Raw genomic sequence first — 27,972 nt, forward strand, 5'->3', positions numbered from 1 at the left:
TCTCCTAGTTGTTGTCTCTCTCCCTACCCCTTGCTCTTCCTGCCTCTTTCCCTAAGGTTTTGTCTAGAGGATTAGGAGTTAAAGGTGTATTATTGGAACATATTAGCTGTCCAAGTAACACCTTCTGAAGCTCTCCTTCAGACAAGGCAAACTGTACTTCAGCAGGTGCTCTGCTGTTCCCTACTAAGCTTTAACATGATCATGCTGCATTGCAACTTGCTTTGCCTGGCTGAGAGTCTTAGGTGTGTATTAGATCAAGTTAGTTACAGACGCTAGCATCACACCTTTACAAACTAGTTTAAGACAAAGTCTCGGAGGCTATACCTAATTGAATCAGAGCCAGAGTAGACATTTGAAGCTTGCAGCTCTTGTAACTGTTGAGAGTAAAGGAGAAAGATGTTCATCGTTCAGTTCCTATGCCATGCTGTGCAGGATTGGCCCCAAATTATTTCACAAAGTTTTCTTGTTGGTACCAATCCTGTGAAATGCTCAGCAAATACTGCAAGGTGCCACCACCATCAATTCCATAGACTTCAGTGGGAGCTGGGAGCCTGAATTTATTTTCCGTAGTCCATCTCATGGAAATGGCCTTCCGTCACTCTTAAGCTTGTGCAGGACTCTGTCCAGTGACTGAAGGGCCTTGTAACCTACTCCCAATCCCCTGAGTCATCCAACACCACTGCAATTTTTTAACTGTGCCTTTGGAAGGTGAGTAATGAAGAGAGCTGCTTTCTGGAAAAAGTCCTTTTATTATCAAATTGTGCCTATACAGTCTAGTCATCCTTGGTGACATAACTCAGATCTGCATATGCACTTGCTCACAGTTCAATTGCACCAAAACAGCAAACAAATAAAACAGCTTGAACAAACCTAGTGCAAGTCAATGCCTTAAGTTACAAATGTGTGATTTCCTTAATGTCTATATACATAAGAGGTTTTTTTCCATTAACTTTATACACTTTAAACAGGAAAAAAAAGTATTTATAAAAAAATAGATTGCATTTAAATTTTTAGCCAAGTCTAAGCTTTACAGTACAGTGTAAGGTGGTTTTTCAGCCTTGTAAGTCCTTGTTTCTTCATGATGAGGGCAACCCCTGTGGTTATTTTATATTGCACAGACAGGACCATTCAGCAGCAGAGGCCGGTTGAGACAATTAAAGAACTCTCCAGCAGGGAGAAAGGAGAACAGTGATGACGGCTGTTTCAGTAATACATGTTCTTGTCCCACCAACCTATGATAGGAGGAGGGGAAAATATCAAGGAATTAGGATTTTTTTTCTTCCAGTAGAAGAAAATTAAATAAGGCATTATCTAGATAATCCATTTAAAATCATCTCTATCAAAATGATACGGCTGGGGTTGGGAAGGGTGGTGGTGGTAGAAATGGACTGAGAATGGAATTCTAGGTCCAGGGAGGGTTCTACTTACTTCCTGGGTATTGCCTGATGAAAAGCTTGCGGATTTCATCATAGACCCATATCAAGATGGCATAAGGCATGGCCACAAACCAATACTGAACCCTGGAAAAGGGAAAGAAAGGAGATTCATGAATCAGATCTTACCATTTGAAAGGAGCAGTCCCTCCAGCTGAATTCTGTGAGGGCCTACTGTGCAAACAGCTGATTTGATGCTGTCACTAGAGAAAAAATCTGGCCCTTTGACATTTCTGAATCTGTAAATGAGGAGAACTTGTTTGCTCTGAAAATTGGGCTGCAAAATGAGGCTGTCTTGTGATACCCCGATGGAAGACATCAGAAACTGGATTGGCATATGAAAGGAAAGTCATTTTAAATAAAAATGTAGTCAAGCAAACGTTTTATAGCCTCACCCAATAGCATGAGTTCTGGAATAAGGGCTAGGGAGGTTCTTATTCTGTATAAACTGTTTTCTCTATCCTTGGTAATAGAACTGGCCAAAAATGGGACATGTTTTTGGGAAAAAGGTCATGAAAAATTGTTCCAATTTTTTTGACTGAGAAATTTCAGCCAACTCAACTCAGTAATTATGTCCTAAGACTTAGTCTTTGAATTCTGCTATCTAAGAAGTTTATTCCACATGGCATGCCCCTCCAATCAGCCATGCCACTGAGCGTAGATTTCCTACCATGTAATGTGTATATGTACATTTGAAGAAGAGGTAGAACACAGAAGAATTGGAACTCACCGAAGGGGCGTGAAGTTCAAGGCAGTAACACTTCCGAGACCATAACAGAGAATCAGAGCGATTGCTATCTGGGAGAATATACCCACCCAGATGACTTTATTCCTACAAGAAAACCAGTAAAGAAGATGGTTATGTGATCTGTATAACACTAGGGTCTAAGATTAGCTGGTACCATTCTAACACTATATAACCCAAAGGTACAAATCTGAGTAGAAGTCCTACTTAACTAGGTGCAGGCTCTGTGCTATAGCCCATAATGAGAATTTCAGAAGGGACAGCGGTTCTGACAGACATGCTGGCTAGATACAGTGTCTTTCCTTTTGAATGCAAAACTGAATATAGCCCATTCATCCTGGACCATAAAGGTCATATAGACAAGATGTCGGCTTTTATATTGTGGCTTCAGTACTGTGGGATGCCCTCAATCATTTGGCTTCAATTGGCCTTGAAGGGTGCTCAGCATCTGACAGAGTTTGGCCTATTGATAGCTCCTGGAAGTCAAAAGTCTACCAGAGCTGGCTGAAAAGTAATGAAAAAGCTTTAACGCCATTTTCTCCTTTTTGGAAATTTTGCAAAATATCGATTAGCTCTATAGTTCTGTTTTGTTTTTAAAGGAGGTGGGGAGGTGCGTGAAATGGCGAAAATCCCATTTTAAAACATTTTAATTTTGAAATGTCAGTATTCAAACAACTTTGAACAGCTGTTTTTCTTGGGGCTAGTTTCATTGCTAACTGAAACTTGGATGATAGAGAAAAGCTGGAGAGAGAGGAAGTTGGTAGGAACAAGAAGGAAGAATGGAGGAAGTTATTTCTGACTCCAGTTTCACCTAAGGAACATACAGAGGCTGGATCAGACTGTTAGACCTCCAGGCTAAGACCCCTTTCCCATTAATGAACGTTTAGCACCCACCTAAGAAGACCTTGCTGGAAAATGGAATTCCTCCTTGTTTTCCTGATGATCAGATCTGCCACTTGCTGAATTGTGATGCTGACAAAAAAGGCAGTGTAGCCACTCCACTGCAGATATGTCCGTTGGTATCTAGTCTGCAAAGGAATAAAAAAGTATCTTTGTTACATGTCAGGCACTAAAGTGTATGTACTTACATTATAAGAATGGCTGCATAGTCTGAAGACTGATTCCCAGTTACATGGGTATAAGTCTGGAATAATTCCACCTTTACACTTGTATAACAGCTTGGAATCTATTGTTCTCTCCCATTAGCTGTTGCGGTAGAGAACGTTGAGAGCCTTGGCGGTGGGGAATTCATATCAATTCACCTACTGCCTCTGCTTATGGTGATTGCTGTAGGGAACAGTGTAAGGATGGGAGCTCCCCACAACCATCATGGTCTTGGGCAGCAGGAATTCCTCTAGGGAACATCGTTTGTTAGGACCTAGTTTCAGTATTGGGTTTTGGAATTAAATCTTGAGGTTGTGGTTCTATTTAACACTCATTTAATGTCAGCCAGAGGTTATGGAATTTAAGCAACATTGCATCACAGTGCTGGAAAGGGGAGAATCGGTATTGTACTATAAAGAGTATCATCACAGCTGGACAGTAGTGGTGTGCAGGAGCAGCACTGGGGGAGTAGAGGGGATCTAAACATACTCTAGAAAGGGAGGGAAGAGTGGTGGAGAGCCTCCTGTTGACAAAAACCTATAGCTGAGACAGAAATAGGGGAGGATGTTTGGTGTCAGGGGTAGGAGAGAAGCAAAAAGAGGTGAATTCTAGATGTTGAGTTAGTGGGCTCTGAAGTTGAATGACCAAAGCCAAAGAACAGCTCCAAGAAATCTAACGTGGGAAACTTTAGTTCATATCTAGTGGCATAAAGTTAAAATTAAATCTTTCCCCATCAGGTCCACCTCCAAACATTTCTAAGCTTCCCTTCATCCCCCCCCCCATCCCACCCCCAGTGAGGGGAGAGAATCTTCCATTTCCAGTTATAACACGGGATTTAAACTGAAGAGGATTTTACAGATGGATTACCCATTCTTGCCCATAGCTGTCCTCTATGTCATTATAGTAATCATCTTCCCAATTGACACGTAAGCCGAGCAGTGTGTTAGGAAGCCAGCCCTGTTCAGCATACACGGTAAAATAGGCCAGGAAGGCTCCAATCGACTGTAGGATCCCTGCAAAGTAGAAGGGGGGGAAATAAGAAAGGGATGGAGTGAGACTTAATGTATTTGGGGGAAGGAAGGGGAAACAAGAAAAAAATCCTCTGAGAGTCAGAATGAACTAGCTCTTTCTGGATCCATAGTACTTTGCATGGATCGTATAGGAAGCCTTTTAACCAAGAATCTCATCGCACTCTACATTAAGCCTCCCAACTCCTATGGATAAAGCATTTCTGTAACCATTGCATAGGTGCACACACAGTCAGAGGGAAGTTAAATAAGTTTGCCCAAGCTCACACAATGAGTTGAGCTCATAGGAATGGAACTAAGGAGTCCTGACTCCCTCCCCCCTGCTCTAACACCACTCTACACTCCTTCCTGTGGCCAGGAACCAAATTCAAGAGCCTTTCAGTGACTCTCCTTCTCCTCGTCCCGCCTAGCCATCTCTTATGTGAATGACCCAACATACCAATCTGCAAATAGGAGTACACAGCGAGCTGCTCGTTCACCAGCCTGTCCTTCTTCTTGTGCCGGGGTCTCCTGTTCATAATGTCACTTTCAGCTTTCTCATAGGCTAACGCGACAGAGGGAATCTACAAGAGAAATTGTCTTTCAGAACCTCACTGGCACACCTCTGCCTGCTTCTGGGAGATTCAATAAAATCTGGCTGTTCTTTCTCCAATGTCTGTTAGCTGGATTATGTAAACATTGAGTGCCCCAGATGTCAAGGAGCAAATGATAAAAGGCTCTTTTCAATGAAGTCTGCAGTTCAGGACCATAGAAAGGTTTGGGTGAGGTCTGAAACACATTCCTTGGGGCCATGAACATATTGCTCATCCACCCCTGTGGATGGATGAAACCGGAAGGAGAGGAGGGGTCTTTTGAATTTATGGGGACAGTAGAGGATGCCTCATTTGAACGCCCAGTGGTCATTCCCTATACTGTAGCAAACAGGTGATTTGAGGACTATCTGACTGCTAATATATGTGCTCTCTTGATAGTTCACTGCCTGCATGTCTTGATCAAAAGGCCTGGCCAGGTGGGTTACTGGTCAATGCACATGAGCGAAGCCTTTACTTTCCACTCTCCCTTGCTCCCCTCCTCACCTTATTTTTTCTCCTCCTCCAAATCCATCTGCTTTCACTCTAGGCCTCTGCTTGTTTTGCTATCCTACATATCCCATGTGATTCATAGATTCTAGGACTGGAAGGGACCTCGAGAGGTCATCGAGACCAGTCCCCTGCCCGCATGGCAGGACCAAATACTGTCTAGACCATCCCTGATAGACATTTATCTAACCTACTCTTAAATATCTCCAGAGATGGAGATTCCAAAACCTCCCTAGGCAATTTATTCCAGTGTTTAACCACCCTGACAGTTAGGAACTCTTTCCTAATGTCCAACCTAGACCTCCCTTGCTGCAGTTTAAGCCCATTGCTTCTTGTTCTATCCTTAGAGGCTAAGGTGAACAAGTTTTCTCCCTTCTCCTTATGACACCCTTTTAGATACCTGAAAACTGCTATCATGTCCCCTCTCAGTCTTCTCTTTTCCAAACTAAACAAACCCAATTCCTTCAGCCTTCCTTCATAGGTCATGTTCTCAAGACCTTTAATCATTCTTGTTGCTCTTCTCTGGACCCTTTCCAATTTCTCCACATCTTTCTTGAAATGCGGTGCCCAGAACTGGACACAGTACTCCAGTTGAGGCCTAATCAGAGCAGAGTAGAGTGGAAGAATGACTTCTCGTGTCTTGCTCACAACACACCTGTTAATACATCCCAGAATCACGTTTGCTTTTTTTGCAACAGCATCACACTGTTGACTCATATTTAGCTTGTGGTCCACTATAACCCCTAGATCCCTTTCTGCCATACTCCTTCCTAGACAGTCTCTTCCCATTCTGTATGTGTGAAACTGATTTTTTCTTCCCAAGTGGAGCACTTTGCATTTGTCTTTGTTAAACTTCATCCTGTTTAACTCAGACCATTTCTCCAATTTGTCCAGATCGTTTTGAATTATGACCCTGTCCTCCAAAGCAGTTGCAATCCCTCCCAGTATAGTATCATCCGCAAACTTAATAAGTGTACTTTCTATGCCAATATCTAAGTCGTCAATGAAGATATTGAACAGAGCCGGTCCCAAAACAGACCCCTGCGGAACCTCTGAGAGTCAGAGGTTATGCCTTTCCAGCAGGATTGGGAACCATTAATAACAACTCTCTGAGTACGGTTATCCAGCCAATTATGCACCCACTTTATAGTAGCCCCATCTAAATTGTATTTGCCTAGTTTATCGATAAGAATATCATGCAAGACCGTATCAAATGCCTTACTAAAGTCTAGGTATACCACATCCACAGCTTCTCCCTTATCCACAAGACCCATTAGCCTATCAAAGAAAGCTATCAGATTGGTTTGACATGATTTGTTCTTTACAAATCCATGCTAGCTGTTCCCTATCACCTTACCACCTTCCAAGTGTTTGCAGATGATTTCCTTAATTACTTGCTCCATTATCTTCCCTGGCACAGAAGTTAAACTAACTGGTCTGTAGTTTCCTGGGTTGTTTTTATTTCCCTTTTTATAGATGGGCACTATATTTGCCCTTTTCCAGTCTTCTGGAATCTCTCCCGTCTCCCATGATTTTCCAAAGATAATAGCTAGAGGCTCAGATACCTCCTTTATTAGCTCCTTGAGTATTCTAGGATGCATTTCATCAGGCCCTGGTGACTTGCAGGCATCTAACTTTTCTAAGTGATTTTTAACTTGTTCTTTTTTTATTTTATCTGCTAAATTTACCCCCTTCCCATTAGCATTCACTATGTTAGGCATTCCTTCAGACTTCTCCGTGAAGACCGAAACAAAGAAGTCATTAAGCATCTCTGCCATTTCCAAGTTTCCTTTTACTGTTTCTCCCTCTTCATTAAGCAGTGGGCCTACCCTGTCTTTGGTCTTCCTCTTGCTTCTAATGTATTGATAAAAAGTCTTCTTGTTTCCCTTTATTCCTGTAACTAGTTTGAGCTCATTTTGTGCCTTTTGCCTTTCTAATCTTGCCCCTGCATTCCTGTGTTGTTTGTCTATATTCATCCTTTGTAATCTGTCCTAGTTTCCATTTTTTATATGACTCCTTTTTATTTTTTAGATCATGCAAGATCTCGTGGTTAAGCCAAGGTGGTCTTTTGCCACATTTTCTATCTTTCCTAACCAGCGGAATAGCTGGCTTTTGGGCCCTTAATAGTGTCCCTTTTGAAAAACTGCCAACTCTCCTCAGTTGTTTTTCCCCTCAGTCTTGATTCCCATGGGACCTTACCTATCAGCTCTCTGGGCTTACCAAAATCCGCCTTCCTGAAATCCATTGTCTCTATTTTGCTGTTCTCCCTTCTACCCTTCCTTAGAATTTCAAACTCTATGATTTCATGATCACTTTCACCCAAGCTGCCTTCTACTTTCAAATTCTCAACGAGTTCCTTCCTATTTGTTAAAATCAAGTCTAGAACAGCTTCCTCCCAGTAGCTTTTTCAACCTTCTGAAATAAAAAGTTGTCTGCAATGCAGTCCAAGAATTTATTGGATAGTCTGTGCCCCGCTGTGTTATTTTCCCAACATATATCCAGATAGTTGAAGTCCCCCATCACCACCAAATCTTGGGCTTTGGAAGATTTTGTTAGTCGTTTAAAAAAAGCCTCATCTACCTCTTCCACCTGGTTAGGTAGCCTGTAGTAGACTCCTAGCATGACAGCTCTCAGTTCCTGACTGATGACTAATCCCTCAAAGATGTACATCAAATCTAATTGCTTCACGCCCAGCGAGGCTCAAGAGTCTCCTTGGCACTCAAACCCTAGCCGCTTACTCATTCTCAGAGTCAATAACATGCACGTGAAATTGCTTGGGCAGCCTGCTGGTTTTAACCATGTCTGGGGTGAGTCAACTTACGATGTCTGTGCCCAGGTCGATGAACAGAATAGTGATTGTGCCAATAGGCAGTGGGATGCTGGCGATAATGTAGATCAGGAAGGGACAGAGCTCGGCAATATTCTTGGTCAGGGTGTAGGCGATGGTTTTCTTTAGGTTATCAAAGATCAAGCGGCCTGAGGAAAAACAGAAAGTTTATTTTAAAATACTCACTAAGGCCAATGCTGGCTGAAAATTTCCCACCATCTTTTTTTCAGCAGTTACAGTTAAAACATTTAGAATAGGTGGTAGTATAGCTGGGGTCAAGCAAGAGAGGGTGGCAAACAAATAATAGAAAAGAAAGAGTACAAGAGATTACTGCAACACGTGAGGCTGAAACTAAGACTGGATCAGACATGAATGAAGGGCTTTTGTTCAGGATTCAAACTGATAAGCATAGCAGAACTGAGCAAATAGTATTTGTGTAATGTTGCCTTGCTCTTTGTGAGCAGGTCATAAAACCCTAAGATGTGGTTGTGGTTGGAGATGATTCACATCTGTTTCTAACTTTAAAGTGGTTAGCTACCATGGTTCTGATAGCTCCATAGAGTCTGAAGTTTGAATAAGGAAATTAAGTCCATAGATTTAGACTGGATTGTGTAGGATATTAAGGGACACATGACCAGTGCATGCAGAATTGGGTACGTAGTTACCATAAATGTCAATAAACTGACCATTGAGCTCTAGGAGATGCCTTTTTTAAAAAAAAAAAGATTCTGGTATGCACAAATATGTCATTGCCTACATACATTTGCAACAAAATGAACATGCAGTCCCCCAGCTTTCATGCATATTCCAGGTAATGGTGTGTGCAAATGTAAGTGAACAATAGTGCAAGCAAGTGGGCCTCTTTAAAATAATAAGACAGAGGATAGTGGCTATAAGTCCAATGCGACTACTTCAGCTTACATTAGGGATGAGAGTAGTGAATCTTATTTTTACCTTCCTCCACTCCTGTGACAATAGAAGCAAAGTTATCATCCAGCAAGATCATGTCAGCTGCGTTTTTAGCTGCGTCGGAGCCGGCGATACCCATAGCAATTCCAATATCTGCCTTTTTCAGAGCTGGGGAGTCATTGACTCCATCTCCAGTCACCGCAACAACTGCATCCTGGAACACAGTAGGATTCAGGTGACTGAGGAAATTAGTCCATCCTCCAGCAAGGAAAAGCCCCCACCTTTAAAGCTTCTGGAGCAGAGTTCAGTACAAGTTAAAATTAATGTCAGTGCTCTTCAGCTGTTCTTTTAAAGTGAATGTGTGCTGATGAAAGGTGCTGGATGGGCAGCCCTGGCCTGAAGCCAAATTCTTCATCTAGCCAGGTAGAATATAGGCAGTGATAGCATACATTTCCTCTACAATGTCTTGCCAATGTATCCCATCCCTGGCTGAAGAAACCAGAGATACTCTTGGGGGGGCAAAGGGGGATTCAGTTACCATGGTCCATCCCCTCCTTGGCCTCTCTCCTAAGGTGTCTTAGAAGGATGTCAGTTTCGGGGTGGTTTGTGATATAGATAGCTGAGACACACACACACCCCACTCCCACTTTAATGAAGGCTACTGAACAGCCACTAAATGCTAACCTTGCTTTTAGTTTGTGAACCTGAACTGATTTGAGCTGGTGAACTAGAAAAGGCCCCAGTTCTCTGGACTAGCCTCTCTGATGAAACTTCCTAATATAACCGAGTATCCTCTCAAAGATGCTTTGGCTTCTGGAGAATGTGGAGTGCAATGAGCAGAATCAGAAAAAAATCAAAGGAAAAAATGTGGCAAACTAATTACGACAAATACTGAATGTCTTGTCCCTTGGGGGATTTTGCTACATGATACCAGTTATAAATAATACTTATAGGCTCTAGCTACTAAACATAGAACGTGAACTGACTTTTTTTGCTCTTCATCCTTCAAAGAGCCAAATCTTACTGGAGGGTGGACATCTGCACAGCACAGAACACGTGTACCCAGAGCTTGCCATCTAAAAAGGGGTGATGCTAGAAATTAAGTAATAATGTTGTTTCCCTGAAAGCAATTCAGGATTAAACCCAAAGAGCTGATGTTGATGGGAAAGCTCAGCTCTGCCAAAGCTACAAAAATTAAAAGTGGGCCATGCTGCATCTGCTTTCCTTGCAAATTTGAGGGAGAGCCATCGGCTAAGTCACAGCTTGCATTGGTGGGGAAGCAGGGAGATCGCACAGCCGTGAAAAGTCCCTTGGAGGAAGTCTGGATGGTGCTCTGCTCACCTTTTTCATGGTGCACTATATACCCACTGTGTTGGTTCTACTCCAGACAGCTTTAAAATAACTGCGGTGAATGGGACAAAACTCTTAAAATCCTGCCCTACACTAGTCTCCTATCTAAGCTATAAGACAGTTTAAGAGGCAGTTTAGACAAAGCATGTGATAAAGCAGTTTATTGGGACTCATGCCCTGTATTGGTAAACATGGCTGTACAGAAGGCCTAAGTGAGACTGAAGGGGAGGGACAAGAGGGCATGGTCACAATGCTGCTTTCATCTGGGTTTATAGAACCATCTGGGGAAGGGGGCATCCTAAATAATCAATCCTTGGCCCCAGGGATTCCAGCATTGTGTCACAACTAGAACTTCACACCCAAAGTGCAGCTGCAGCTCCGCTACTTCCCCTCAAGCACCAGGCCCTACCACAGAAGAGTGTCAGTTAGCCAGTACCAACATGGGACTCCTGACATGCAATGCAGACGCTTATATTCTATCCAGTGTAGGATGGGGTGCCAAAGGCACACTGGCCAGTTCACTACAGTATGTAGATTCAGATGGCTGCAGCATGAAAAGAGAACCTGGAACTCACCTCCCTCTTACCTGATTCTAACACCACGAGGTTATCACATCTGTCTGTTGCTGAGGAGGACATCTGAGCAAATACCATCATTGTACAAATCCATTAGGGCCACATATGTTTATCTGTTGCCTTCTCTCACTCACCTGCCTTTGGCAGCCCTCCACTATAATCAGTTTCTGCTGGGGTGAGGTGCGAGCGAAGACTATTTCTGAGTGATTGATCAAGATCTCATCCAGCTGCTCTGCGGTCATATCCTTAAGCTCCATTCCGTTAATTACAGCAGCTCTAGCATCCCTGTAATAGCCACAGGAATGCACAGTGAAACTCCGACATAAAGGCTTAGATACAAACCATACATTCATACACTGTACTCAATTCAGTGGGTTGGGCATGGCAGCAATAAGCAAGTTAATTTTAAGTAGCCTTACTCGTTTGTCAGCAGGAATTACTTGAAAGGCTCTGTAGAAATGCAAGGTATTACTACAATTCCCTAGTGGAGAAAGTGGTAGTAGGCCCCATCAGTAGACCTTGCAAAAGAACAGAGATTGTGCTGTAGGGAGCAATGCTGTATTGGCTGGAAGAGGTGGAATGGTAGAATGGGTTATCTTATTCTTCTCTCACTGAATCATCAAAACTCCATTCAGCCTCAGTACATTTCAGAATAAGCTAGATGGATGGTTCTGGGTAGAAGAGATGAATAGTTGGATGGATATCAGGGCTAGGAAAGTACCAAGAAGCAGGAGAGCAAAAAGTGACTGTTTTGTAGAAACAGGTTAATACATGCATAAGAGGAGAAGGAAAGGTTTCATTTCCAGATAGCTACAGGTGCGTGCTGCCTGCTCTTACTGTTTATTGACTTGCTCGACTGGAACATTGAGGCGCTTGGCAATATCTTCCACGGTCTCGCTGTTGGCGGAAATGATGCCTACACTCTTGGCAATTGCTTTTGCTGTGATTGGATGATCGCCAGTGACCATGATAACCTGATGAAGGGACAAGTGCATCGAATGAGAAACTTAGGAATAGCAGAAGGAGGTGGCTATTCTCTACCAATGAATGGCTTTGTTTCTTGAGCATGCAGTCAGGTTTTCAAAGATATTCAGATTGTTGCTAGTAACCTGCTAGCCCGATGTTAGCACCAGTTCCTAAGCCAAGTGACATTGGCACTGTTGAATTGAAAGTGAAAGGGAAGGCTTGGTTCAGGAAACCAGGCTCCTTCTCTAATTCTGATCTGCCTCACTCCTTCTCCTAAACCGAGGTCCTGTATTTATTTTTATATAGCACACTAATAACCCCAAATGCTGTTGTATTGCTATTGAGTTGATGGGGACCAATACTGTAGAATAAAGAGTTTGCACGGTGTGTTGGAAACACTGATTAATATTGCAACATAAACTAGGTCCTTGTGACAGGAGGTATCCTAGAAAATTGGGACACGCGTCTCTTCAACCTTTTAGGGGAGAGAGCTGCTTGGTAGCAAGCCTAGCAACCTCCGAATGCCAGCAGTTTACCGAATATTGGGACCGCCTTCATTTTGCCTTAGGCTGGTTGCTTCAAAGGCTGATTTCCCTTTCCTGATCCAATATGCAATTGAAACTCGCTCCCCGTCACTAGCCTTGAGCTGCATATATACTTGAGGCTGTCCTGGCAAGACAGCTAGGGAAGCTGTTGCTTTGCATAGACTTCTAAAAACTGAAAACTTTTCTAAAGTTTTCAGTTTTTATGATCTAAATGTAGTTCTTCCCCTTTCTGAAGGACTTTTGTCACTCTTTCATGGTTTAGGGTGAATAATTCCAGCTCCATAGGTGCCTTTATGTATTAGAAATGGGCCTGAGCTGCAAGGTTGGATCTGGATCAACTTCTGCACCTCCCCCCAAATTTTGGAATCCTTTTGCATCTGGGGTTTTGGTTCCAGCCCATCTTTGCAATGGGCCCATTTACATTAAGTTCTCTTCATACCATGCTGGCAGTGTAAAAGAGACTTTAAGTGGGTGTAAAAATTTACTCCCAGGTTAATACCCCAGGCCAACGTTAATGAGATGATAAGACTTCAGTTATCTCCTGAGATGTGTTTAATCTGAATACAGTAAAATGTGACCATGATGCAGCAAGAACTTGAGGCTATATCATGGGCGCTTTAGGAATCCCTTATGTAGACCTGCTGTGCTGTTGACTGGCAGAAACCCTACCTTGATCCCAGCACTGCGGCACTTTGACACGGCATCTGGCACGGTGGAGCGAGGTGGGTCAATCATGGATAAGAGTCCTACAAAGCACAGGTTGGAGGTGGGGAAGTTCATGGAGTCTGTATCAAAGGGGTAGGTGTCTGGAAACTCATCCTCTGGCAGGTACAAATGGCAGAAGCCTGGAATGAAACCCAGTAGAGCAGTGTGAGAGCAGGGTGGAGGGGAAGGGTCAAAAGAGAAAGGGAGACTTGGTACAGCATGACTATTTGTTCTTCTCTACGTTATACCACTGCATTTTAAAAAAACAACCATGAAATGTCCTCTGTGGTGGAATTTTAATCCCTTGTCAGCTGCATTAATGTTCTTTTACAGCACCAGCATTCAAAGAAATGTAGCTGGTACCTGCTCCCTCCCCCACATAGTGCAAGCTACTGTCCCAAGGTCCCTGCTGGAAAGAGTTTACGGCAGTGTTGATGTGGGTTAACCCTTTAGTTATTTTGAGGGGTTTTTTTATCATTTCATCCATGAATGAGCAGGTCATTTCTCTTTTTTCCTCTGAGACTGCACCCATTTTCAGCTGTCATTCCAAGACTGGAATGAGGATTGTCACATGTATAATATTCCCATGCACACCTAATGCATCCTTTATTGTAACATCCAGTTGCCCAGGGCAATTAACTCAGTTTTAATTTCCCAATTCCTTTCTCTGTTGCAATCCATTTTCAGTTCCCTTTTTAACTCACCCAGCACTCTCTCTCCCAGGCCTCCCAATTCCATGTATGCCGTCTGAAAAGCCTCAGCCCTCTCTCTATCCAGTGGCTGTTCTTCGCCATTGATCATGATGGTGCTGCATCTCTCTAGGATCCTCTCTGGGGCTCCTTTCATCACCAGCAGGAAGCGTTTATCATTGGGGTCTTCGGTCTCATGGATTGAGAGCTGTGTGCACCATGAAGATGGAATGATTGAAACAGTGTATGGTCCCCTTCAGTTTCCACCATAACCCACCAACGGCTAAATTCTGCCCTCAGATATGCAACCCCCACTTTAAGGGCCCGCTCTAAGCACGAGCAAACCAAGAACGTGCTTGGGGCGGCACAATTTCAGGGGCGGCATTCTGGACGCCCTTTTTTTTTTTTTTTTTTGCTTTGGCAGTTGCACTCCCAGAGGGGTTTTTTTTCGCTTTTTGCTTGGGGCGGCAAAAAACCTAGAGTTGGCCCTGCCCACTGTGATGGCAATGGGAATTGGCCGTGCTTGTCTGACAGCAGAATTTGGCCATAAGAGTCCATTTAACTTGGAGCCAAGAAATATTTCTTCTCCTCTTTCTCACTAATGTACATTATCTCTTCTGAAGTGATAAATCTGGTCTTTGATAGAATGAAATACCTTGCTCTAATGACATATACTAGATCACTGTGTGATAATAATAAATCTTATTTTAATAATAAGACACAGGTGCCCAAACTTTGCCCAGTCTTAGGCAGCATTGTCAAGTTTCTAGGAGCCTGAGGGCTGTCAATACTGTTATTTCCATAAAATGATGCAGATCGGATTCACCCTCATCTTTAATAATGTTTATAGAAACTATAGGTTCCTACATACTGTGCTCAAGGCAGCTTGGCCACACTGCATGGGCTACAGCTCCATTCCCTCTTTCGTAATGTAACCTGAATTCCCTGGAACTAATTGCATGGCCTGGCATGAAAGTCCCAGCAGGGTAGCTGCCTCCATGGAAATACGTGGCTCTGAGCTTAAACTGCATAGGATATTGAATTTCCCCATTAATGTCACCATGCCCCAGCCACAAACACTGGGTTGGACAAAGATATGGATTGATTGGTTCATTTTCCAAAGAAGAAAGTCACACCTGGAATTTGTTAGTAGAATTGAAAGGAATTTCGGCCACTTTTCTGTTCCGTTTTCTAATGCCCATTACATCACCCAAGATTACTTCAGCAAATTTCAGCAGGGCTGTTTCTGAGGCGTCACCCACCACAACTCTCTGTGCAGAGAAGAACAAACATGTATTTTTAGTAGTAATACTTTTGCACTTTCATCCAAGGAACTGAAATAAGTTTACACACATGTGTGATAGAGTGTGTGCTTTCTAATGTAGCTGTCACTCTGGCAGCAAAGCACCAACCAGTTTACCTAAAGCAAGCAATCAGTACGAGAGATTATATTTTCCATCCTTCTCTTGAATTATGCCATGGGAGCATTTGGGTTGTATTGCTGTTGATTTTATTAATTGCGGTCTTTAGGGTAGTGATATTGAGCCATTCTTTAGGGTTGCTGTTGTGACAAAGCTACTGCAAAGAGGTGAGATTTGCATTTAATTCAGTGGAAGTGAAAGATCTGTGGCTGTTCTCTGCTCTGGGGCAAATGAATGTTCTCCTCGCTTAATGTCAGTGCCTCAGTTTACCCAATTGTCAAGTGAGTTCCATTGCATGTCACAGTCAGTGAGAGAATCAAGAGTAGAGCCCAGGAATCTGGAGTCCCCTGTTCTAATCAGAGTACTGCCTATAACAAATGCTTTACAAGGAAATAACTCAAGTTCTGACCCTTTCTATCTTTTTATTAGTTTAGATTAATAGTGTGGAAAGACTAATCTTGATATCTGAGCTGTCTTTTGACTTAAATGAATATTGCTTTTGTCTGTTCCCTCTTTCTATTTCTTTCAAGGGTAAAGCAAGGAACACAAAAGTGATGGGAATTTTAAAATGAAAGGCAGCACTAAAAACAAAGACAAACTTTGCATGCAATCTTTTCAGTGTAAAACAAATGATCTCGGAAAGTAGCGGATACCTTCATTATTGGAACGTTCTCCTGTCCTGGTTTGAATTCGGCTCGGTTGCAGAGGGTTACGATCTTTGATAAAGTTGCCCATGATTGAGAACTTTGATCAAAGGACTGGGCTGAAAAGAAGCAAAAAACCATACAAATATTGCAGCTTTTTAGATGCTGGACAGTGGAATCCTTATGTTAAAGCAGCTGCAGGAGAAAACGGCCATTCTTATCAGATTCAGGTATATAGAAATTCAAACCATATCTCCCCCCGTGCACACCATACCTCCATACCAGTCCTGCCAGAGTTATTTTGGCAAAGACGCCTTGTTTGTTTAGTGCTGAAGAGAGGGGATGGATTAGTACTTCCTAGACTAAAGAATTCTATTTCTCCAGAAAACAGCTGTAGGACAGGCTCTCTTCCCCCACCGCACACAAAGTGCCTCAACCTGATTTTATAAGGACCATCTGCGGGGGTGAGATTGGAATTCAGGCTCCGTCCAGTCCTTGCCATCTCTGCTAAAATGGTCAACAAGGTGTGGGGGGAGACTTCTTGTTACCAGCTGGATTGCTTTTTCTGATATCCAGTGGTGCTTGTCCAGTGGGACCTGTCCTGAGTCCCACCAGCTTGTTTGAAAGCAGTTCACCAAAGAGCCATCAGATGATGTGACTACAAGTCGTCACCATTGGCCTCAGCTAAATTCAGATTGACATCCACCTTGTGGCATGTCTAAGCCACCCAGTTGCCCTTCTCCAGCTCCCATATATATTTACTTGTTTGTTCTTCACTGGTATCAGCCGAGTAGATCTGATCGTCAAACCAAAGATGGGCAACAGTCATCCTGTTCTGTGTGAGGGTCCCTGTCTTGTCAGAGCAGATGATGGAGGTCGAGCCCAGCGTTTCCACAGCTTCTAAGTTCTTTACCAGGCAATTCTTCTTTGCCATTCGCTTGGCTGTCAGAGACAAACTCACCTAGGGGAATGGGAGAATTGCAGCTCCCTGTTAGTGAGGTACCATTACAGTGAGCAATGTAATAAAGCTGTGCACAACGCGACTCCATGGATTGTAACCTGAGCTTGTTTGAAATTTCAACTAAAACATTTTTTCAAGGGAAAAAACTGAAAAATGCAGTCATTTTTTTTATATTTTAAATGAAGAAAAATGGGTTTTGTTTTCCAAAAAACATAGCCAAAAAGTTTTTCTTCGAAAGATTTTTTTTTTTTTTTTGAAAATCCAGGAAATGTTCACTGAGCTTTTTGGAAAAAAGTTCTGAATTTTTTTTATTAAAAAATGGTATTTTTGAACCAACCATAGTCCTGCTAAAGCTATAGGTCCTGATTCTGATCTCCATTATGTTCATGTAAAAATCTAGAGTAATTTCATTGATGCCAGTGAAGCTACTCCAGATTAATAATGGTGTAACTGAGATCAGAATCTGGCCTCTAGTTAGCAAATACTGCATCTGACACACAGGCTCAGGCGTGGTTAGACAAGATTATTATTGCCTTGATGATAGAAGGAGGGCATGACAGCCATTAGGACCATATTTCAAGTAAAAGGACTGGAATTTGGGAGAAGCTCATAACTGCAAAGCTAATAGTAGCCGACATTACCACTAACTTTGTCATAATATTTCCAAGGTGACCATCACTGTGGTGTCCTGGTACTAATAATTATTATAGTTGTTTGTCACCAAAGATGACTGACAATGGTTTCACATCTTGAGTATGGTTGTGGCTAAGACCACTGATGTGTGAGTGGCAGTTCTTTCCATATGAAGTGCATAGGTAGTTTGATGCTGAGGAAAGGATTAGGACTATTACTAATGGTACTCATAATACTTTGCACTTCTTTGTACCATCTATCTGAGGCTTTTGCAATGCTTATAACTATTACTGAACTGAATCTTTCATACACACATGAAGTAGTAATACCCCCATTTTACAGACGAGGCAATGAAGGCAAATAGAAGGGAAGTGGCTTGCTCAAGGTCATGTAGCGGGTCAGTAACGGGAACAGAAATGGTACCCAACACTATATTAAAGGATGTGTGGATGTGTGCACATAGCTACATGGGATTGTTGTGCTGAAGTCTTTGAGATTAAGGTCTCTGCTAATTCTAGAGTTCCCTATCTTGAATTGGGAAATTCCCAGCTCTGAAAAGATATCTGTAAGGTCTTCTCAGGGCTGGCGTGAGCTCACATGAGGTCACCTGTAAATACTTGATCTTGCAGCAGCTGTTGCATCTGCTATAAGATCACAAAAGTTAGAAATGGCCGAACATGGTGATACTGGGATGGGAGTTGAGTTTGGATTTTCCAAAACCTGGGCGGGTCCAAGGCCCCAAAGTTCAGATGGATTTAAGTAAACAGTTCCATCCTTAGCCCATTTCTCAATAAGAGTGCACCCATTTTAATCCTAGCTCTACTAAGGGATTATGAGAATTGGGGATCCCCTGCTGTTAACTGCAGGAACCTAGGACTGGCCCTGTTCCTAGACCATCTTGTACTGTGATGCACACACTGACATGAACTCTGATACAAACTGAAGCAAAGCTGTACAATGCATGCTAATGGCCTGTGTAGACTTACAGTAACGGTGGCTAGCAGTCCTTCGGGCACATTGGCCACAATGATGCCAATGAGAAAGATGATGGAGTCCAGAACCTTGTATTTCATGGACACAGCAATGATGAAGAAGAGAACCCCAATAGAAACAGCCACTCCTGCCACAATATGCACAAAGTGCTCAATCTCAATAGCAATGGGTGTTTTCTCATTCCCAACTCCGGATGCCAGTGAGGCAATGCGCCCGATGATAGTGTGATCCCCAGTGTTGATTACCATGCCAGTGGCAGTACCTGGAAGAAAAGGAGAGGTTATCACCACCGTGTGGGATTGGTTCCCTAAAGAGAATTACAATTAGTAAAGAAATATGTTACTGCATCACCTAGGAGCTTCATTCCTGGACCCAGGCCCCATTGTGCTACAAGTCTCGTGTGCAATATTGCCCTGTTATTAGGGACCTTTCTCAACCTTTTATTTACATCCATCTCAGAAATCTGAGGGGATTATCTACATAAGGGAGGGGAGGGTCTTGCAGTGTATTTTCATCAGTGGTGTTCATTAATTGTACTGCAGTAGCACTGTAAGGCCTCAGGCAAACAATCAGGGACCCATTGTACAGAGCGCTAGACAAACATGTAGTAAATAATTTGATATATGTGGCATCAAATACTTTTTTTTCCTCCTCTGAAAATAAGAGCAACTTTCCTCAAGCATCTGAAGCACTTATTTATGGGAATCTCTGACTTTCCATGACTTAGGATAATGATGGGAAAGCCAAAGGAGAGCAGGAGTTGATCAGCTATTGCTTATACTGTATCTAGCGCCAGACCAGACAGCCAACAATACATGTCAGCTATGGGCCCTAGGTAGAACTTAGTGCTTTGAGTTTTATTTTTGTTTGCATGGTGTGTTTCTTTTTTCTAATTGCTCATTTGTTTTTCTTTGTCCTAAACCTTTCTGGGGATTCCTAGAAAAAGCACCATCGAGAATTAGTAGCAGGTGTGATGGGGTGCCTATACACAAGCAGGTTCCTCAGCCCCTTCCTTCAGTCTGCAGGTTACCTTCCAGGCAGGTTGTAGAATAGAATGCAATGTTCTTAGTCTCCAAGGGGTTTTCATGGGTGAAGTCGCAGGAACGGCTTTGTGGTTCTGATTCCCCCGTGAGAGAGGAATTATCCACCTGTCAGTCAACAAAAGACACACTCATGCAGTTGGCAACCCTCGCTTACATACACCTGTATGGAAGGGCTGCAGCAATCGTGGTGGTAGGTGGCAGGGATATAGTAATCAGAAGAGTCTAACTTTGTTCCTGATAGGAGAGTATGACAGGGCAAATGCCTCTATTATCATGGAGATCCAGTCAAACCAGTGTAATGCCTAGTGACTTGGAGGGAAGCATAACTCAGATAGCTACCTCCAACACTGCAGAGAGGTTTACTGGGTCAGTGCTTCCATCACTGCATTGGGAAATAGCTTTGGCAGGAGACTGGCTGTAGTATCATGATGGAGAGGAGATGCACTTGACTCTCCCTTGGAGTGGGGAATTGTTATAAGTAATGGGCTTTTCTGTCCCATGTGCACTGGGTGCTACAGTGGACCTTCTGCACAAGCACAGCATAGATGTAAAACCAAGGTTTCTATTGGCTGATGAGCTATTCTCTCTGTACAAATGGTCTCTCCTTTCTTGCAACCTCTCTGAAAAAAGTGGCATAAACGTCACATATCCTTTTTCATCCCTGTACATCCTAAAGCTGGTGTTTACCTTACACCCCTGAGAAAAGATCAGACGGATGTCAGCTGGGATCCGATCTCCACCTTTAATCTCCACCATGTCCCCCACCACTAGCTGCTCTGCAGGCACTTCCTTCTTCTCTCCATCTCGGATGACAAGAGCTTGCTATGGGACAAGAGAACAACAAGAGTGTAACCAGTCCCACATCCTGCTTTCACCATGGATGAAATTCACCCCGTGCAGAGAGCAGATACAAGGCCTGTGTACCACCTACCCCCGTTTTTGAGCTCTGTTCAGGGGTTGAAATTCACCCCTACTGGTTCCCCTTTGTTATACATCAGCATAATTCCTTTCTTCCTCATCATCTACTGAATTCCATGTAAGTCACCAATGAAAGATCACCAAGGTCAGCTGATAACACTTAGCACTTGGTATAGCACCTTTCATTCAAGGATCTCAAAGAGATTTACAAGGGAGGCAATACTGTTGCCATTTCACAGATGGGTAAACACAGGCATAGAGGTTGCCACTTGCCCAAGATTATACACCATGAGTAACAGAGCTGGGAATAGAAATGGGAGGTCTCCCTTGCTGTAATCATACTGCTGCCCAGTTCTCTTCTGTGAATTCTTTTTTAATTCAATTTTCAACCTAACAGAGCAGTAACTCCATATTATGCTGCAAGCTCATTGGACAAGGTGCCTGGTAGCAATAGATGTTAATACAATACCACATATGTTTGGCACTCTTGATAATTGTTAACATTAGTCTGGGTTACACCAGTAAAACAAACTAAAGGATCTCATGTTTGAGTAAGAGAGAGGATAAATTGCCCAAGAGTGATCTGGACCCTTCTGGTGAAGGATGGAGTTTGGAGAAAAATTATTCCCAACTCTAAGACCGGATTCTGCTTCTCATCCACCGAAAGCCCTGGGGGCTGAATTCTATGATGGGAATACCATGAGCAAAGCCACTATTGAGTTAAAAGGGAAACTTAATTCTCCCTTCACTATTAAAGAGGGTGCCCACTAGGCCAGTTTTGTGCCATTAATACATTTAAAATCTTCAACCTCCAACTGTTTTGATCCCTTGCTCTTCAGAAACAGAGAGGAAGGTTGGCCACTCACCTGTGGAATCATTTTACTGAAGCTGGCCATGATGTTGGTACTTTTAGCCTCTTGGTAGTAAGCGAAGATACCGGTGAGGATGACAACCAAAGCGAGGACTACTCCCAAGTACAGCTGACCGATAAGAGAAATGATTCCAGTTAGTTTAAAAACAACATTTACTGTTGTTCCTGATACAAATAATAATAACACAATTTGATAAAATAAACTCTTCAGGCAGAGGTGGAACTAGTTTTAACTGGTTAAGAGAGAACTGTGGAATTCTGCTCATGCATGTTAATAAGCAGTACGGACCATAACGGCTCCTCAAATGACAAACTAGGATTTTAAGAGTTTTCATAAGAATCTCATCTGAATGGAAGCTGTTTGGGGGTCAGGGTGGAAGCACATGAATAGAAGGCTGGAGATGAACTACACACCCTCCAGTTTGGATTTGCACTAGAAGACTGGGTACTCATCCAAACTTTTGAATCTTTTGGGTTTAGACGTCAGGCTGAAGAGCTCACAGGAATAAGTGTTTTCAGGAGAATTCCAGTAATTCCTGGAAACTATTGGATTGGGAGTAGTAACTGAATAGCCTTATGATACTTTATTATTTCTTCATCCGACAAAGAATAAAATTCTGAAAGCACCTATGTGACTTTTGAAAATGGAACTTAGGCTTCTAAATCCTTTAGGTGCTTTTGAAGATTTTACCCCAAAACAGGAGATGCAGAGGCCACCATAAAAATGAACAGACAACCCCCCCGCCACATCCACCACACTTAAGCTGTTTGTTTGTTTGTTTTGTGTCTTCAAAGCCCCATCTATTATTATCTACAAAATAAAACAAGAACTGCAACCAACCAGAAGCAGACGAAGAGGACATGCTCCAAGTACAGTTTTTACCCCAAAAGAGGAGAAGAGTCAGACTCCACAAAGTCCATTAGGGACTTCACTGTTGCACTTGAAAGTGCTTAGATACTATGGTGATGGGTGGCAGTACAAAAGCCTAAGATAGATAAAGAGAGAGCAGACGGAGTATACCAATAAATCTGTCATTTATTGGAATGATTCAATACTGAAGTAGGAGGATTGGAGACCCCAGCTCTCTAAAAAGCCCTACCAGACTATAAAGAGGTGATGACCAGATAGCTGGCATAGTACTTACATTGTCAAATGCTGAAGCAACACCTTGAGCAAGCTGAATCCCAAAGGCAATCCAGCAGAGCAAAGCCCCCACCCATAAGAGGATGGAGAACCCTCCCACCATCTGCTTGAGGAACTTAATGATTTCAGGAGTGGATTTAGGAGGAGTGAGAGCGTTGGGACCATCTCGGGCCAGAATCTCTGCTGCTCTTGCACTAGTGAGACCCTGCAAATGCAAAAAAACATGGTAAACATTGAGTTAGACAATGCAGATTTCATATTCGAAACCTGGAACTTTGCTTTTCTCTCTTTCTTCCCCAAATAGGGGTTTGATTGTCCATAGTCTGTGACCTTATATTTTCAAGGTGCTTTCATACTTAAGTATTGTTAATGCCATGATGTGCATCCCCCATGGGGGTCAATAGGAAGTCAAGTCCATGGACTTCCACTAATCACGGGTTTCTTTAAAGGTAAAGTCCTCTGCAGTGAGCTTTCTCACTACAGTTGTGATATAAGATAAATGATAAAAGGTTTAGAAAACAAGGCCTAGGAGGAAAGGTAGAAAGAACTCCGCATATATATATTCCAGAGAAGAGAGGTCTGAGGGGGAACCTAAGAGCCTTCACATATGTAAAGGGTTTTTATAAAGGAGGTGGTGTTTAATTGTTCTCCATGTCCACCAAGGGTAGGACAAGAAGTAATTGCCTTAATTTGCAGCAAGGGAGAGTTAGGTTAGCTATTAGGAAAAAACATTGTAACGATAATGATAGTTAAGCCCTGGAATGATTTTACAAAGGAGGTTGTGTAATCCCTGCCACAGGACGTTTATAAGAGCAGGTTAGACAAACATTTGTCAAGGTCTAGGTTACTTGTCTCAGCGTGCAGGGATGACCTCTTGAAGTCCCTTTCGGCACAACATTTCTATGATTCCATATTGTTTTACTGAAGCCATCTGTTTAGATTGAGACCTATCCGATTCTGAATACCGGGTCCAAACTCCCACAGTCTCTGGGAAAGTTTAGATCAGGTCCAAACACTGGGGTCCAAGCTTTCCAATAGTGTTGATTTAAAATGCTCAGAAATTTCTTCAAACTTCAGAGATATTCATATCAAAATCCAGATCTGAATCACTCTATCTGGGCTGATCTCTGTTTTCAGTATCCGTTGAGAGTTAATACCTCCGGCCTGTCAAATGTTTTGTTTTAATAATGACTGTGGGGCTCCTACAAAGCCAGCCGATATCAATGCTTTTCCACTGAGCTCAGTGGGCTTTGGATCAGGCCACAGATGAACTAAGGATACTTGATTCATACCATTCCTTGCTCATCTCTTACTCACTCACCTTGCTGATGCTTGTAGTGTATTTTTCCTCCAGCTCTTCTTTGCTGAGTTTGTGGTCATCCTGAAGGACAAAAGAAAGAGAGAAAAGAAGTGAGCAGACTGTCTTAAAGTGGGTCTGAAAAATTCAGTATTTCTGGGGTTTAGGAGCACTGAAATTGCCCTGGGTTCTTGGCTACTGGTCCAGCTGCCAGTATATGGTGGTATGCCTCAAGGAGTGGTGGCAAAGGCTTGATCCTTCAGAGGAAAGCAAGAACCACACAACTAAATATGCAGGGCTGCATACTTGGAAGATGGAGTTGGAAATTCCCCTTTCATGGCTGCAGGTCATCCATCATCTTAGACACTAAAGCATAATTTCTATTTTGAAATACTTGACAGATCAGAGACTACAGTGACGGGAAGCCATCTACATACAAAAATAGACGCAGTGCAATCTTTTGGCTTAGCATGAGACACTGGGAGTAGAGATGGTCAGGGAATGTTTTTTTTTCTCAAACCCCTTTCCCTTCCCTGAAACAGTTTTTTATCAACATTTCAAATTTTTCTGAGCAGCTGTAGCCGAAGAGCTAGGACTTCTGGGTTCTAATCCCAGCTCTGGCATTTACTCATTGTGTGACCTTTTACAAGTCGCATCACCTCTCTGTACCTATCCAAATGTGAAATGGGAGTGTCAACAAATATCCACCCCACTTTTGTAAAGTGCTTTGAGCTTGTCAGGTTTTAAAAGCTAGTGGAGTGCAAATTAGCATTGGGAAATGGTGTCCACATTTTTTCAGCACTTCTGTAACTCCCTCTCCCGCCAGCCTCCTCCTCAGAGAAACTCTTTGCAGGGTATGTCTGCATGGCAATCTGAGGTGTGACTGCAGCAGAGCCCTGCAACCTGACAGGACCTGACCACAAGTGTGGGGCTCAGGTAGTTCAGAAAATAACCCGACCCTGTCGGGCTCAGATCAGCTCTCCTCCTCCTGCCTGTGAGGTTGGCATGCAAGGGCTACGTGCCCCGCTCCCACAGGCCACCGCCACTTCGCTGTGCTGTGCACACCGAGGAGTTGCAGTGCCTCTTGCTCTGCAACATGCGCCCAGTGCAGCAGGGGGCAGAAGTGGGGCATGCAGCTGCCAGCCCACGCGACCACCACTATACCAACCCCATGGGCAGTAAGTGGTGGCAGTGCTGACTCAGGTTTGGGGGGAAGATTTAGGTTCAGGTCGGAAAACGACTCGACCATCTCAGGCTTGGGTCCAGTTGGGTGGACTTAGGTCTGAGGAAGCCTCTGGTCAGCACTCTATTTAACCCCGCCTAGGGTTAACCCCGCCTCTATTTAACCCCGCCTAGCTCAAATGGCTAGCTTGCGCTCCCGCAGCTTCACTGCTATTGTTACACCAGGCTAGTTCAATCGATGCTAGCTCAGGTGTGTCTGCTACACACAGTTACACCTCCGATTATAGTGTAAACATATCCTGTGTGATGCTGGTTGTGATGAATAACTCTGCTTCATTTAGATAAGATAACTAATCTTAAAATCCCCAGGTGCTGTAGGCCTCAAAACACTAAGCACTTTAGTCAACATGCTGAATTAAGAAGTGCTACCGTGTCTGTGTGTGTGTGTGTGTGTGTGTGTGTACTAAAAAATCGTTGCCCTTATCTGATAGGAAGGGGTCTGAACATTAGCAGTAACATGTCTCATGTGCAGTCATGCACTGCAGTCTTCTAGCCAGAAGCAGCAGGTTATTGCCATTGGTAGAAAGGGGTGGTCGTAGGGGGAGACTTGACAACTTTTCTCCTTTCCCTGCAATGACATCCCATGGGTATAATGCACTTGATTAAATGTAGGGTGTAGCTACAGAGATTGGAATTGGAATGAAGGAAGGAGGAAGTACAGAGATCAAACAGATAGCATTCAGGAAACAGTATGGGAGTTTTAAATGCTCTATGTAAAGGGATAGGAGTACTTGTGGCACCTTAGAGACTAACAAATTTATTAGAGCATAAGCTTTCGTGGACTACAGCCCACTTCTTCTTTTAGTCCACGAAAGCTTATGCTCTAATAAATTTGTTAGTCTCTAAGGTGCCACAAGTACTCCTGTTCTTTTTGCGGATACAGACTAACACGGCTGCTACTCTGAAATATGTAAAGGAATGTTCTCAGGGTTGGCAAACAGGCCAGATCATCCATTAACATGACAGCAGTTTGTCCTCCGTTCCCCTCATAACAGCTTCAAGGGGGAGGGATAGCTCAGTGGTTTGAGCATTGGCCTGCTAAACACAGGGTTGTGAGTTCAGTCCTTGAGGGGGCCACTTAGGGATCTGGGGCAAAATCAGTATTTGGTCCTGCTAGTGAAGGCAGATGGCTGGACTCGATGACCTTTCAAGGTCCCTTCCAGTTCTAGGAGATAGGATATCTCCATTAATTTATATTTTATAAATTTATTTATATTTTATCATTTAAAAAAAGTAGGAGGAGCTTGCAAACTTTAATTAGGCCTCACAATACCCCCATGAAGTAGACATATAGCCGTTTTACATATGGGGGAACCGAGTCACAGTGAGGTTAACATGGCCAAGGACCCCAATGAGTCAGATGGTACCCCCACAAATCCTTTCTTCCTTTTCTGGACTATAAAAGGCAGAACTTACATCAGAGGTGTTAAAATATGACAGTTAGTGAGATTATTAATGTTTCCATCTCATCCTGTTGGAAATCTAGTTTATTGGAGTGAAATTGTTGTTTATTTGTACTACAGTAGAACTGAAGCACCTTGGTCATGGATCAGAGGCCCATTGTGATAGGCATGATAGAAACACAATCCAACAGGAATTTTGTGGGCTTCATTTTGGTTTTGGAGAGAGACGGGATAAAATTTTCAGAAGTGCACAAGTCCCATTTTCAAAGTGACACAGGCACCAGAGAGCCTAGGTCCTGTTGACCTGTGGTACCTAATTCACTTTTGAAAATGGAATTTAGGTTCCTAAATCACTTAGGAACTTTTGATAATTTTACTCTTAGTATAGTATAGTATTCTGAACTCAATCTTAGAAGCCAAGAACTCTCAAGTTCTCATCTCATCTCAGCTCTAAGACAATGACTCTCTGTCACTTTGACTGAGTAAATTAACTTATCTGTGCCTCAGTTTCCCCATCAATAAAATGAAAATAAGAACACTCCTTCACTTCATTGGAGGGGATGGATATTGAGAATTAATTACTTGGTGTTTGTAAAGACCTTTGAAAGATGAAAAGCACCACGCAAGTACTGCTATTAGTAGAGTCCTTGGAAACACGTTTGTGGTTACTCAGTGCCCTTTGAAGGTACTGTAATAATGCCTAGCTCTTATCTATTACTTTTCATCAGTAGATTTCAAATCACTTTATAAAGGAAGTCAATATCCTTATTCCCATTTTACAGGTGGGGAAACTGAGGCAAAGAAAGGGGAAATGACTTGCCCCAAGTCACCCAGCAAGTCACTGGCAGAGCTAGGAATAGAACTCAATTCTCCTGAGTCCTAGCCCAGAGCTCTAGCAACTAATCCAATCTGCAATCATTCAGCCTGAAAAAGTTGCACTTCAATTTGGTACACATTTCTTAGACATATTACCAGCTTCTGAACTGCGAGGTTTGGCTTCTGCCTTTCTGTCAGTCTGCTCTATGCCAATGGAACCTTACCCAAAGAGGTGATGGTAAAATCCTGCTATAACCACTTCACCTAGGAAAATGCAGACCTGATGAGAAGTGCTGGGAATAAAGGAGATACTGTTCCAACACCAGCTAATTTCTGCAAGAATTGTTCTGTTTATATAGGTCAGTTTGATCCTGCACCATCAATAGGAGCAAAACATGCCACCCTTCCCTCCCCAAAGGACACTCACCAAGTCCAGTTCTTTCTTAAGGTCATCTGTCTTCTTGCTTTTTTTCTTGTTGCCTTTCAGGTCTTTGTACTTTTCCTCTTCATCTTCCTTGTCTGTTTTCTCCAGATCCTGTGTGCCATGGATCTCGACCGAGTAAATGTCAGACCTTTTCTAGAATCAGAAATGAGAAGGCAAGTTAGGTCTAACTGGTCTTATTATGCTTTG

At 42.9% G+C, this 27,972-nt stretch overlaps 1 protein-coding gene across 1 annotated transcript in view; it reads right to left on the bottom strand.

Moving 5' to 3' along the window:
* Positions 1-747: 747 nt before the first annotated feature.
* ATP12A (ATPase H+/K+ transporting non-gastric alpha2 subunit) overlaps positions 748-27,972 on the bottom strand; it is a 29,518-nt gene continuing 2,293 nt past the window's right edge. The window contains exons 2-23 of the mRNA XM_034754799.1: positions 27,769-27,918; positions 23,905-23,964; positions 22,585-22,788; positions 21,435-21,548; positions 20,338-20,472; positions 19,638-19,755; positions 18,601-18,914; positions 16,783-16,981; positions 16,030-16,139; positions 15,092-15,226; positions 13,971-14,163; positions 13,231-13,406; positions 11,888-12,024; positions 11,185-11,335; positions 9,171-9,339; positions 8,211-8,365; positions 4,750-4,873; positions 4,150-4,295; positions 3,073-3,206; positions 2,164-2,265; positions 1,429-1,520; positions 748-1,232 (exon numbers count right to left, since the gene is read on the bottom strand). Of these exons, the coding sequence (XP_034610690.1) occupies positions 1,204-1,232; positions 1,429-1,520; positions 2,164-2,265; positions 3,073-3,206; positions 4,150-4,295; positions 4,750-4,873; positions 8,211-8,365; positions 9,171-9,339; positions 11,185-11,335; positions 11,888-12,024; positions 13,231-13,406; positions 13,971-14,163; positions 15,092-15,226; positions 16,030-16,139; positions 16,783-16,981; positions 18,601-18,914; positions 19,638-19,755; positions 20,338-20,472; positions 21,435-21,548; positions 22,585-22,788; positions 23,905-23,964; positions 27,769-27,918 (3,147 nt within the window). The 3' untranslated portion in view covers positions 748-1,203. The remainder of the gene's footprint in view (positions 1,233-1,428; positions 1,521-2,163; positions 2,266-3,072; positions 3,207-4,149; positions 4,296-4,749; positions 4,874-8,210; positions 8,366-9,170; positions 9,340-11,184; positions 11,336-11,887; positions 12,025-13,230; positions 13,407-13,970; positions 14,164-15,091; positions 15,227-16,029; positions 16,140-16,782; positions 16,982-18,600; positions 18,915-19,637; positions 19,756-20,337; positions 20,473-21,434; positions 21,549-22,584; positions 22,789-23,904; positions 23,965-27,768; positions 27,919-27,972) is intronic.

This window comes from Trachemys scripta, chromosome 21 (genome assembly GCF_013100865.1).
Source record: "Trachemys scripta elegans isolate TJP31775 chromosome 21, CAS_Tse_1.0, whole genome shotgun sequence".
Lineage (NCBI taxonomy): Eukaryota > Metazoa > Chordata > Testudines > Emydidae > Trachemys > Trachemys scripta.